Source organism: Antedon mediterranea, chromosome 6, assembly GCF_964355755.1.
Source record: "Antedon mediterranea chromosome 6, ecAntMedi1.1, whole genome shotgun sequence".
Taxonomy (NCBI): Eukaryota; Metazoa; Echinodermata; class Crinoidea; order Comatulida; family Antedonidae; genus Antedon; species Antedon mediterranea.
The window spans coordinates 24,114,334-24,128,720 of NC_092675.1; the positions used below are offsets into that span (position 1 = coordinate 24,114,334).

Here is a 14,387-nt window from a genome sequence, read left to right on the forward strand (position 1 = left end):
ACCATTTATGGCAAAACTGGTTACTATAGCACAATTGACATGCGCAGAACCCATTATTCGTCTCTGCGCAAGTTTATTATGCTATAGTAATCATTTATGTCAGAAACTGGTTACTATAGCACAATTGACATGCACAGAACCCATTATTCCTCTCTGCGCATATTTATTATGCAATATTAACCCTTTATGTCAAAAAATAAAAGGGTCGAAAATCGGCCATTTTTCGAAAAATTCCCTGTACTATAGTACAGGGATTTTTTCAAGAAATGGCCAATTTTCGACCTTTTTATTTTTCGATAAAACTGGTTACTATAGCACAATTAACATGCTTAGAACCCAGTAGTCGTCTCTGCGCATGTTTATTATGCTATAGTAACTATTTATGTCAAAACTGGTTACTATAGCACAATAAACATGCGCAGAACCTATTATTCGTCTCTGCGCATGTTTATTATGCAATAGTAACCATTTATGTCAAAAAATAAAAAGTGTCGAAAATCGGCTATTTTTCGAAAATTTCCCTGTACTATAGTACAGGGATTTCTTTAAAAAATTACCAATTTTCGACCTTTTTATTTTTCAATAAAACTGGTTACTATAGCACAATAAACATGCGCAGAACACATTAGTCGACTCTGCGCATGTTTATTATGCTATAGAAACCATTTATGTCAAAAACTGGTTACTATAGCACAATTGACATGCGCAGAACCTATTATTCGTCTCTGCGCATGTTTATTAGGCAATAGTAACCATTTATGTCAAAAAATAAAAGCGTCGAAAATCGGCCACTTTTCGAAAAATTCCCTGTACTATAGTACAGGGATTTTTTCAAGAAATGGCCAATTTTCGACCTTTTTATTTTTCGATAAAACTGGTTACTATAGCACAATTAAAATGCGTAGAACCCATTAGTCGACTCTGCGCATGTTTATTATGCTATAGTAACCATTTATGTCAAAAACTGGTTACTATAGCACAATTGACATGCGCAGAACCTATTATTCGTCTCTGCGCATGTTTATTATGCAATAGTAACCATTTATGTCAAAAAATAAAAAGGGTCGAAAATCGGCTATTTTTCGAAAATTTCTCTGTACTATAATACAGGGATTTTTTCAAAAAATGACCAATTTTCGACCTTTTTATTTTTCGATAAAACTGGTTACTATAGCACAATTAAAATGCGCAGAACCCATTAGTCGACTATAGTAACTATTTATGTCAAAACTGGTTACTATAGCACAATAAACATGCGCAGAACCCATTAGTCGACTCTGCGCATGTTTATTATGCTATAGTAACTATTCATGTCAAAACTGGTTACTATAGCACAATAAACATGCGCAGAACCTATTATTAGTCTCTGCGCATGTTTATTATGCAATAGTAACCATTTATGTCAAAAAATAAAAAGTGTCGAAAATCGGCTATTTTTCGAAAATTTCCCTGTACTTAGTACAGGGATTTCTTTAAAAAATTACCAATTTTCGACCTTTTTATTTTTCGATAAAAATGGTTACTATAGCACAATTAAAATGCGTAGAACCCATTAGTCGACTCTGCGCATGTTTATTATGCTATAGTAACCATTTATGTCAAAAACTGGTTACTATAGCACAATTGACATGCGCAGAACCTATTATTCGTCTCTGCGCATGTTTATTATGCAATAGTAACCATTTATGTCAAAAAATAAAAAGGGTCGAAAATCGGCTATTTTTCGAAAATTTCTCTGTACTATAATACAGGGATTTTTTCAAAAAATGACCAATTTTCGACCTTTTTATTTTTCGATAAAACTGGTTACTATAGCACAATTAAAATGCGCAGAACCCATTAGTCGACTATAGTAACTATTTATGTCAAAACTGGTTACTATAGCACAATAAACATGCGCAGAACCTATTATTCGTCTCTGCGCATGTTTATTATGCAATAGTAACCATTTATGTCAAAAAATAAAAAGTGTCGAAAATCGGCTATTTTTCGAAAATTTCCCTGTACTATAGTACAGGGATTTTTTCAAAAAATTACCAATTTTCGACCTTTTTATTTTTCAATAAAACTGGTTACTATAGCACAATAAACATGCGCAGAACCCATTAGTCGACTCTGCGCATGTTTATTATGCTATAGTAACTATTTATGTCAAAACTGGTTACTATAGCACAATAAACATGCGCAGAACCTATTATTAGTCTCTGCGCATGTTTATTATGCAATAGTAACCATTTATGTCAAAAAATAAAAAGTGTCGAAAATCGGCTATTTTTCGAAAATTTCCCTGTACTATAGTACAGGGATTTCTTTAAAAAATGACCATTTTTCGACCTTTTTATTTTTCGATAAAACTGGTTACTATAGCACAATTAACATGCGCAGAACCCATTAGTTGACTCTGCGCATGTTTATTATGCAATAGTAACCATTTATGTCGAAAACTGGTTACTATAGCACAATTGACAATCGCAGAACCCATTATTAGTCTCTGCGCATGTTTATTATGCAATAGTAACCATTTATGTCAAAAAATAAAAAGTGTCGAAAATCGGCTATTTTTCGAAAATTTCCCTGTACTATAGTACAGGGATTTCTTTAAAAAATTACCAATTTTCGACCTTTTTATTTTTCAATAAAACTGGTTACTATAGCACAATAAACATGCGCAGAACACATTAGTCGACTCTGCGCATGTTTATTATGCTATAGAAACCATTTATGTCAAAAACTGGTTACTATAGCACAATTGACATGCGCAGAACCTATTATTCGTCTCTGCGCATGTTTATTATGCAATAGTAACCATTTATGTCAAAAAATAAAAGCGTCGAAAATCGGACATTTTTCGAAAAATTCCCTGTACTATAGTACAGGGATTTTTTCAAGAAATGGCCAATTTTCGACCTTTTTATTTTTCGATAAAACTGGTTACTATAGCACAATTAAAATGCGTAGAACCCATTAGTCGACTCTGCGCATGTTTATTATGCTATAGTAACCATTTATGTCAAAACTGGTTACTATAGCACAATAAACATGCGCAGAACCTATTATTCGTCTCTGCGCATGTTTATTATGCAATAGTAACCATTTATGTCAAAAAATAAAAGGGTCGAAAATTGGCTTTTTTTTTCGAAAATTTCCCCGTAGGCTTACTATAGTGCTACAGGGATTTTTTCAAGAAATGGCCAATTTTCGACCTTTTTATTTTTCGATAAAACTGGTTACTATAGCACAATTAAAATGCGCAGAACCCATTAGTCGACTCTGCGCATGTTTATTATGCTATAGTAACTATTTATGTCAAAACTGGTTACTATAGCACAATAAACATGCGCAGAACCTATTATTAGTCTCTGCGCATGTTTATTATGCAATAGTAACCATTTATGTCAAAAAATAAAAAGTGTCGAAAATCGGCTATTTTTCGAAAATTTCCCTGTACTATAGTAAAGGGATTTCTTAAAAAAATGACCATTTTTCGACCTTTTTATTTTTAGATAAAACTGGTTACTATAGCACAATTAACATGCGCAGAACCCATTAGTCGACTCTGCGCATGTTTATTATGCTATAGTAACCATTTATGTCGAAAACTGGTTACTATAGCACAATTGACATTCGCAGAACCCATTATTCGTCTCTGCGCATGTTTATTATGCAATAGTAACCATTTATGTAAGTATAAGTTTCCGAGGTGGATTTGACTCACTGAAAATGATTTTAAAACACGATACAGAAATCACACCTCATCATTCCGTCATACACGTTCTAGAAACTCAACCGAACTCAGTAAACATATTTGGACACTCAAGGACAACAACACAGACTATTCAATCTCATGGCGCATCTTGGCATCTACTAAAGCATATAGTAGCGCAAACAAAGAATGCAACCTCTGCCTCAAAGAGAAATTATTTATCATCCGCCACCCTGAATTATCGACATTAAACAAACGTAACAAGCCTGTGTCCGCCTGCCGGCACAGAAGGAAAGCATTGTTACATAACAGCTGACATTCCAAAACATATCACCTGTAAATTCTAATTCTACAAGTAAATGTGCTTATAAGCAACGTTGTAATTGATTGTTCTCATTATAGTCTCCTGATGAGTGAGTTGCACGACTCACGAAACAAGCCTGTAGAGACCAAACTGTAGTTTTTACTTCTTTTCCAGACTTAACGTATATATATATATATAAATCTAAAACAATAGGCTGTATACGACTTCCTGATGACCCACTTCTATTAAGCACTATGAGACAACTGTGTCACTTATGTTTTATATTTCACCTGAAGAGTGCGGCCAGCTACATGCTGGTCGTATGAAACAAATTTGTAGTGATTAAAACAATGAAGTAACCAAGTTTTCTGCTGTTATTTTATTTATTTATTTATATATATATATATATATATATATTTAATGTACATATCAATTTTATACTGCATATTAAAATAAATAATAGATAAATAATATCCAAATTTAACAGCATATTTCCTCAATATAATACAACATTTACTAACCTTTTAATTTTACTATGTACTGATTACTTAAATACAGGAGCAACACTTTACGTTATATTGACCAACTGAATCCTTATAGAAATAGAAATTGTTTAAAAATCTAAAGAACAACACAACAGGCAAAGAACATTAATTCTAAACCGCCCGGTGATATACTGGAATTTAATTAATTAATTTGAAATGATAAAAGTGTTATAGAGTCGTTATCCAATCGAGTTTGAACAATACCATGAAAGCCCCAGTGGTCTAATGGTTAGGACATCTGCATATCAAGCAGAAGGTTCCGAGTTCGAATCTCAACTTGTTCTCATTCTCACAGATTTCCTCATCTTATCGTTTCAAATGAATTAATTAAATTTCAGTGTAAAAACAGACAGTTTAGAAATAATTTTGTGCCTGTTATGTGTAAAGACAAAGATAAGAATTACAAAAATGAGAATATTTCCCCAACCTAGCATAATGCTTGTTTGATAAACCACATGTCTATATACAACCATGGTTTACTGTATACACACATTTTAATGTTTTCCCCATGAAGTATCACCTGCTTATTTGTGAATACGATAAATATTAAATATATTATACACACTAAAAGGCTCTCAAGAAAACGATAATACTGCAATATTTTTTTCCTTAAACTAAATGTTATTATGTCGACACTATAAAACAAAAAGTACAGTAATACATACATATATTTATAATATCATTTACAACATTGCCTTCAAATTGGGTTGAATAAGGCATTAATTTATCTGTTACAATATGAATTTTGTGTATAATTTGGTAAATCACTCATAGACTATTAATTATGTCACGTTAACATTTTTTTAAGCATTTGGCTGTTTTAGGTTAGGTTTACATACAAAATTAGCATGATTATCAACAATTTCTATGTAAGATTTACCAGATCAGCTTTAAAATACAACTTTTTCTAAATTGTACTATAAGCTCATTTTTACAGGACAAACAGAACCATAGGATACATAGTAAAACAATGTCACATTTTAGTTTTGCAATTTGTTCGATTTTTTAGTACCCACTTGGCTGAAGCCATAGACTTAGATCTTCACTTTTTCCAGTCGGTGGTCTTGAATATATAAAAAAAAAAAGATATTACTTAGTTGTGAATATATTGTGCCAGTTATGTGGTACATAATCATTAATCTGAGCAGCTGCACTGACAAGATATATTTCAATCAAATCTATTAAGATCGAAACAGTATTGTCTGCAGATTGGACAACAATTTTGAATTGTGCACTCAATATTCAAAAGCAAGCACTGAAATACAGTACTTCTCATGAAAAGACCTGCAGTGCATTAAAATGTTCAAGTTTTAATCATGGAGAGAATAAATATATCTCCATGTCATTAAGTGTCATTGACTTTTATTTCTATTTGCATAATCATTTTGTAGAAAGGAAAAAAAGAAATTAACATAAATCTCTAAAATGTCATTTTTATTATTCTTATTTTGTATTATTGTAAATCTTCTATAAAATAAATCATTATTAGGACTACTATTAGTATGGTATCAGCAAATCATCTGGACGTTTGCAGTCAATTAGCAGTGTTCTGTTCTGTTCTGCTCGACAATCAGAAAAACTGGAAGTGTGCAAACTATAAATTTGTTGGAATTGGATAACACAAACTTACAGATAAATCAACAAGTATGCAACTTTTAAAATGAATATAGTAAATATTGTACCTACCTGTCACTTGATCCTTTTGACATAAACTTCTGTAATACATCATCTGGGTCTTCATTTGACATGTCACCTGAAACAAATACATGCACAATAATATGCCAAATATCCTAGTGCAAGTCTGAAATGATCTAAATGTAATATATAATTACTGTGGTACTCTGTTATCACATCGATCAAACTTGTTTCTGAATGTAGTAGTATTTTTCTGTTCATTATCATTTTACTAATTTTAGATGAATCTTTACCTAATTTAAATCACTTGAGTAGCTACAGAAAACTTGGAATCAATTCTTGTAAGGGCGTGTGGCGCAGTGTGTTAGATGTTCGACTACTGATCGTGAGATCGAGGTTCAAATCCTACTCTCACCGCGTTGCTAGTATCCTTAGGCAAAGATACTTTACTTACGTTTGCCTCTCCCCATCCAGGTGTATAAATGGGAACCGAGTTAGATCAAAACACAACTTTGCGCTGATTACTAGCTGCATTATGTATGTTTATATACGTGTTTGATCAGAAAAAAATGACTGGGGTAATAATGTTCAGCGCTTAGAGGTTTCACAACATTAGGTGCTATATCAATCTAGAATATTATATTATTATTATTCTGAACCACTTTTAGGAATGTTGGCCAAATTGTGACATTTTGTGGTCACCAACTGAAAACTATATAATTTTTATATAATAATAAATATATTACATTTTAATTTGGTTTTTAAACAATAGAATATCAAAATTGGGCTAATCATTTTTAATTTTGGAGGTCAGTCTTTGACAGACAGCAATTTCTGGTTGCTTTTGTATAATCTATATTTTTTATGGTTAGCTGGATCATTTTAGTTACACAGCAATGTAGTTTGAATAAGTTGTCCTAAGTCATACATTTTTACATGTTGTATTGTATGTTATGTCGATATGCTGGTTAAAATGAAACAAAATTAAAAAAACAAGTGGTTGAAATGTCTTACTCTCTATCGCTGCTAAAGCAGCTATTCTTTCCTTATTTTTCCTCTCCATAACTTCTAAAACGTCTTCATTAATACTTCCAATATCGCCATAAAGATCTCTGGTCTGTTGTTTTAAAATAAAAAGATTAACATAAATTACAGTAGAGAACACATTGGGACCAACAGAGAAGGCCACTGAATAGGGGTTGTGGTGGAGGTGTTATATTTATTTTATTTTATTTCAACCACATTCAACCGCGAAAAATCGCCAATTACAGGATGCCTTAAAACTCTTTAGATATAAATATAGAATTAAAAGCACATAAAAATACAAAACATGAAACATACAAAATGGCAAACAAAAAAATATCGATAGTCTTATCCTTAACAGAAATTGAATTAAAAAGCTTGGATAATCCCATTTTTGGTTACGTTGAACCCGACAATGGGCAAGGGAAAATAAGTCGGTATTGCGAGAGTTTGCTCGATTAATTTTGAGAGAAAAAAAGACAGAAAAGTTTCTCCTTAATAGGGGTGTCACAAATTGTTCTACTGTATACTGTATTACCAAATTATGTGATGAATTTTGGTTGACTTTTTCAAACTGAACCATTTAATAGATGCCAATCATAAAAATTCAATAAAAACTATATGAAACAAATTATATGAATAGACAATTGAGAGTTTTCGGATGTTTTTCAGCAATAATGCTTTGTTTGCAGCGACTACATTGTTAAAGTTAAAACCTACTACTTCAGGAATTGTGAACTCACCCGAGCCGACCCTGGTAAAGACCTCTCATCGGGTGGTATCTTAGATTCTCCTGAATCAAGTCCAATGAATGCACTTGAAGACTCGAGGGCTATCAGAGGAGATTCATTTCGCTAAAAAAAAAAAAGAATATTAGAAAAATAATATTTAGACTCTAAAATAAAACACTGCTCATCTATTGATACTACTCAATCACTATAATTTGCAAACAAATTTGAACAAGTTCAAACAAGACTATAAAAAATAAAGCATTTAATGAAAACAATGTTCATTTTATATCACAATATGCAAAATTCTGTCAACAGAATCACAAAAAATAGCGTTATTATTGGTAAAAAATAAAGCATTGATGGTGACAGCCAATTTAGATTAGAAGGTGGAATTTACAAGTTTACAAGTCATTTCTTTATTTAAATTGTATTCAAGGACTGTTTTAGAAAGCACTGATATTACATGGCCATATTATTATGGCAGAGCAGGGCATAGCAATTTAAATCAGCAAATCTGATGGATTTGTTCTAACAATATTACAAGTTTCATGGGTTGGATGAATTTAAAGGTTGATTTGATTGTATTATGCTATCCATCTGTTTGATTTATTTTTTGTACACTATCAAAGCAGGCTCGGTTTTGGTGTTTGCAATAAAAATTAGTTTGCACAGCATTAGTGTTAGATTACATAGTATGTTTTGCTTGCCTCTTTGTTTACATCATCCACAGGCTGATTATATGAAGCAAAAGATTAATAAAATATATAAATAAAAAGAATTACATGTATTCAAAGAAAAGATGATGGTAAAGGAGTGAATTAATAAATGAAGATCAAACGAGAGAATACTTATTATCTGTGAAATGAATAAACTGACAAGTTGCTAGGTGTTTGAATTTACAGTTACATTGATACAATTTGATAAATAATATACTACAAGAATGAAGAGATTTATACATATCGGTTGAAAACATTACGGAAATTCGATTTTGGTGAGTGTCGTAGAACAGTATCAAACCTTATTTTAATATACTACAACTTACCCTTCCAATATTATGCAGATTAATTGTTGTATCATATGCAGAGGGCCGATAAGCTGCAAACAAAAAGTGATTCATAATTTGTGAAGTAAACAATGTAATAAATAACTCTTTTGTAATCATAGTACAGTAGTTTTAAAACAGTAGTTGAGTAGATTTAGGTAATATTAACATTTAGAGGATGGTAATTGGTTTGATTGTTTGCTTGACAGAATTATAATGTGAAAGGGGCTTACGGTAACCTCCTAATACTATAAATACTTACCTTTTCTCATGTTGTCTAACTTCTCTTCTTGTTGCCTTAAGAGTGCTCTCTGTTGAGCTTCAAGGGCAATATCTGTAGTTGGTTTGTCAGGGTATTGTTCTCTCATCTTTTGTCTTGATTGAGAACCTTTAATAAAAATAATATATCAACATACACAAAACATATACATTGGTGTTTTTTTCAATATGATATTAATTAATGGCATGGATTAATAAAATAATAATAATGCTTGTCTTATAGAATGCCTAATAGTAATACACATAAAACAAAGAAAGAAGCCATGATATATGTTAAAGAAAGACATCCAGATGAAATGAGTCAACAATATTATGGTGATAGGTTAGATTTGTATGTGATCGGTGTGTAGTCTAAGACCCTCATAGCCACCCATAGCTCAATCACATTTGCATGGTCTTATTCTGTGTCATAAGTGCTAAAATGCATCACAATATGATGCACACTTTAATACTGTATTATGACATTTTATTTTCTCAATAATTTTACACCCCAACCCATCTTGCAAGAAGGTGGTCTGATGTCTGAATAACATAGGATTATTGAGGCAAGTTTAAATTAGCATTGTTTTTTTTGTCTATACTTGCTTTTACAAATTGTATAAATCTAAATAAACAAATAATACAGTACTCAGTAGAATTTTATTTTTATTTTATTTATTTTTTATTTATTCAATTTCTGCCATATACATAACAAAAAAGACAAAACAATTATAAAAGGAGGCACGGAAAGACCAAACAGGTGCTAAACACCTATGCTAGTTGGTCAACCCAGAACAGAGAAAAATAAATAAATTACGTTCCACAAGTGTATTAAAACACAAATCTAACCTCTATCTTTGAGATTATTAAATTCCTGTGCTGCTGCATGGTTTGTTAGCTCACGTCGAACGGTAACTGGTTTTGGTTTCTTTTTTTTATCAAGGTCAAGAACGTTGACTTGTGGGCTGGCACGACGACTTCCATGAGAACTGGGAACATGGGTGTAAGGGTCATACTGAAAATAATGAGACAAAAGTAATTAAATAAAAAATATTTGTAATAATAATTGTTATTATTAATAATTAACAACATTACGAACATTACCAACGGACACATGTTTTAATAGCACTAACCAAAAACTTTTCTACTCTTATCCCATAAAGCACACAAAAGATACTCACTCCATTTGATCAGGGAAGCTTCTTTCAATTTTTAGCCATTTGGCAATGTAAGTACAGCAATTTTTTTACAAAACAATTGTATATAAACAAATTTCTTTGCAACTACTGAATGCAATGTTCGATAATTCTCTCTATATTGTTACACAATCAGGTAGATGCATCCATATTGAACAGAGAAAACCACTAGCCGTGTTTATATTTTATATATCTTTTTCCTATTTTTAATTTAAACACACATGAAACAAACATTACAATGAAATGCATATTAAATTGTAGTCAATTTATAATAACATATACTGTACTTCTCTTTCAAGGGCCTGTTGAACTCGCCTCTGCTCACTCTGAAGCTGTTTACGCATTGTTGACAGAGCACTCATAACGTTGCGTTCCTTATCTCCTGCACGTTCTTTAGTTGTCACTGCTGGCACTGGAGGTGACCGTCGACCATTAGGCTGAGATAAAAATATAATAAGTTTGAAAGTACAGAAAATCCACAGAACAGAAAGTTCATTAACATGTCTAATATGAAACACAAATATCTATTACTTTAATTTGAATAATGAAAAAAACTGATCACACATGACGATGTTGTTATGTCACTGAAAACTAAGAAAATAACATTAGTTAAAAGATAATTTAATCTTCAAGAATATACTATAAATTCTAGAAAATATATCTAAAAAAAGTGAATGTTTTGCATAATTTGTTAAAATATCTACAGTATTTAGTGAAAGAGTAAAAAAGCTGATGCGCTTGATTAAGCACGACGCACACTAGAGTTTTTGGCTGAGCCAACTGGCACGAGTAACACTTGGCTCACTGACTTGATAATTACTTACTACGCTACACAGCACGCGCTGATACATTATAATAAATCTGAACATATCATGCGCAGTGGAACTTTTTAGTGAACTACCTGCTCACGTTCGGCGCACACTGTGAGGAAAATGTCATGCATGGCAAAACATATTAAACACGATAGATATTTTCCTCATCGGCATGTGTGGCCGATTCCTCACGAATTCCCCGGTGCACACTGTGAGCCACGTGTTACTCGTGCCAGTTGGCTCAGCCGAAAGCTCTAGTGTGCGCCAGGCTTTAGGTCTTCTATAGAACAAACATAAAACAACATTTTTTACATTGCAATATTTTTTATATAAGCGTTACTTAAAATATGAGCAAGTAGTGAACGTTTGGGGGTTGGGGGATGAGGGGTATCATGAGCTTGGTTGTTATGTCTATAAACCACCAGTTCCACTGCTGTTTGAAGACCAAGGACAATTAAATACCATTTACATTTATTTACATGAAAAAAAAAACATTTAGAAAACAATTGTAAAGAAATATACAACTAATAGTAGAAGTAGCTATAAACTAATGTGTACATAAATACTTGAAATTTAATGTACTTTAAATAATAATCTAACTACATGTTTTTTATAAATAATAAAATTAAAATACAGGATATTATACTGGAGAGTGATGGTGTAATGGTAATATCGGACTAGCATGTGATAGGCATGGGTTCGAGGTTATCTGTACCATAATAATTGCATCCTTAGGCAAGATGCTTTACTCTCATTGCCTCGCCCTTCTGATGGGATGTAAAGCCGTAGGTCCAGTGTACTTAACAGTGCACGTTAAAGAACTTGGTACACTATTCGAAAAGAGTAGGGGATCGTCTCCCGGTGTGCTGATCTGGTAGGCGCTGCACTGCTGGCTGCCGTGGGTTCGTGGAGGGCCTAATCCGAATTTCCTTAGTTTCCAGTTAAGCTTGAGGACAAATGAATACCTTTACCTTTATTACTTTAACACCCTGTTTGGCTTACACTTTAGTTTGCCATTTAAACAAATAAACTGTAACTGTAAAGTTCTAATACTGTGCATCAAAAGACTGACAATATAACAACACAAACTATTCAGCAAAACAGTAGCTAGTCCAGTACATAAAACCTTAATAAACCGTTCTTACTGCATGTGTATCCTCGTCATCAGATAAGAATTCAGGCAGTTCTACATCAGACTATAGTAAAATATACAATCCATTATTTTAGGTAAGACATTTTAAACTATGAATAATCATAATATGAGACAAAACTGCCACACTGAACTATAAAATACAATGGGCAATTAATAATCACAGAATATGTATAACAGCCAGTAGTAGGAGAGATGATACCATTAAGAGATGTACAAGTATTATTCACTGTCATACAGCTAGTGAGCATTATCAAAACAGTTGCAAAACAAATGTTGTCAGAAGACTAATATAATTAGTTATAGCTGATGTAACAAGCTGTTCGGACACCCAAAGCAGACCTGCCAACCTTGAGTTAGATTTGGTGGCATAAAAACATGCTATATATAAGAGTGATGTTTCAATGGTGTCATTCAGTGCTGTGTGAGTTTTGACGTTGTTTGTGTTAACCGTAAGATTCAATTGCATAGCACAAATTGACAGGTATGCCAATCATAATGAAGTGCAGACAACATACAGTTTGATGTTACAAATTGATGTAAAGATAAGATGATGAACCATGGACGGCAAAGCATGTCACCTAAAATGTACACATCGCTGGAAGCTGCATAAAACATTCTGAACAGCAACGTATCAGAGAAACAATATCAAAGTGTCATGGAATGTTTAGTCCTACGTAAACACATCAAATGATAATAAAAGATATACCAAACATTAAACACAATTACGGATGTTATTAAACTTGTTTTATAATTATGGAGGACCCTCCATTATCAGTTAGAGGAAAAATGGTAAAATCAGCACTGTGGTCATGTTACAAGAGTTGTCAAAACAATATAGATTATATAGAAAGTAGGAAACCTTGTATCATTGCCCCCCCCCCCCCACCCCCCGACTGTCATGGTATAATTATTTTCCTTTAATTTGAGAAATAAGTGGGTAATAAAGTATAAATAGATTAACTCCATTATCTTTTAAAGTATAGAACTCATTTTCAATCATGATACCAACTATTTAGGGAGAAGATAATGTATTCTGTACGACAATATAACTAGTACCTCCTCTTTTGCCATTATTCAGCAAAATATATTATTAGAAATTACCAAGCAGTTTAGACAATGAAAGCATATTTATCATCCTTGAAGATAAAGATAACGCAAAATAAAGAAAAGGCAATTGGCACCATACAGTGATGTTTATAAGGAAACATCTTATGGTGGGTATTATTAAAATGAGTACGAAACTTCAGGTTGTTACAAGACATTAATACACAACAGGCAGAACTATAATATCATCATTTTAACCAAATAATACCTCATTATTGAGTTCTGCATCTAAATCCATATAAACCACTTCCTATATAGATATAAATAAACTCTTCAGTCAGTCCATGTTGTAATGTCCCAAGATCTGACATCTTGAGAGAAATATTATAGAAAAGTCACTATTGAATATATTATTGTTGTTTTCTAACTGCTGAATGTTTGCATAAAAAAAAGTAATAGTTGGTCCTGAATTAAAATAGTTCAGCATTTTAAATTTATTCAGAAAATAAATACTAGAACAGAGATTGGAAATTTGGCGATATTTTCAATCTTTCTTTTCACAAAAAACCAAAATGTGGGCCAACAGGCTACCAGAAACCTATGCCTTGTTTAGTACAGTTTAATAATTATTTCTATTTTTGTATTAATAAGCAATTAAAAATGTGACCGCTGTGTAACTTACAATTTTTTTCTTCATCAATATGTCTTCAATTTCTAGTGGAGGCTTGTAAATTAAATTTAAATTCATGACAAAATATTATTTCAGCTATGTACTATAGTATATACTCAAAGGTACATAATATGTCCATGACATAATAAACAAACAATTGATAGAAAATCCAATAATAACTTTTAAATCAACATTAATATAAATCGTGTACTAGACATCACTGGTTTAAGCCCAGACACTACCAACTGAGAAGCTAAACTAGGAAAACACT

General features: G+C 32.1%; 1 protein-coding gene across 3 annotated transcripts in view; it reads right to left on the bottom strand.

The window, feature by feature from the left end:
• Positions 1-4,466: 4,466 nt before the first annotated feature.
• LOC140051444 (centrosome and spindle pole-associated protein 1-like) overlaps positions 4,467-14,387 on the bottom strand; it is a 29,913-nt gene continuing 19,992 nt past the window's right edge. For 2 of the 3 annotated variants that reach the window (XM_072096662.1, XM_072096661.1), the window contains exons 28-36: positions 12,395-12,445; positions 10,725-10,874; positions 10,091-10,256; positions 9,246-9,371; positions 8,984-9,036; positions 7,954-8,064; positions 7,202-7,304; positions 6,239-6,305; positions 4,467-5,615 (exon numbers count right to left, since the gene is read on the bottom strand). In XM_072096662.1, the coding sequence (XP_071952763.1) occupies positions 5,558-5,615; positions 6,239-6,305; positions 7,202-7,304; positions 7,954-8,064; positions 8,984-9,036; positions 9,246-9,371; positions 10,091-10,256; positions 10,725-10,874; positions 12,395-12,445 (885 nt within the window). In that variant the 3' untranslated portion in view covers positions 4,467-5,557. The remainder of the gene's footprint in view (positions 5,616-6,238; positions 6,306-7,201; positions 7,305-7,953; positions 8,065-8,983; positions 9,037-9,245; positions 9,372-10,090; positions 10,257-10,724; positions 10,875-12,394; positions 12,446-14,387) is intronic. The other variant, XM_072096664.1, reaches the window with a different exon arrangement.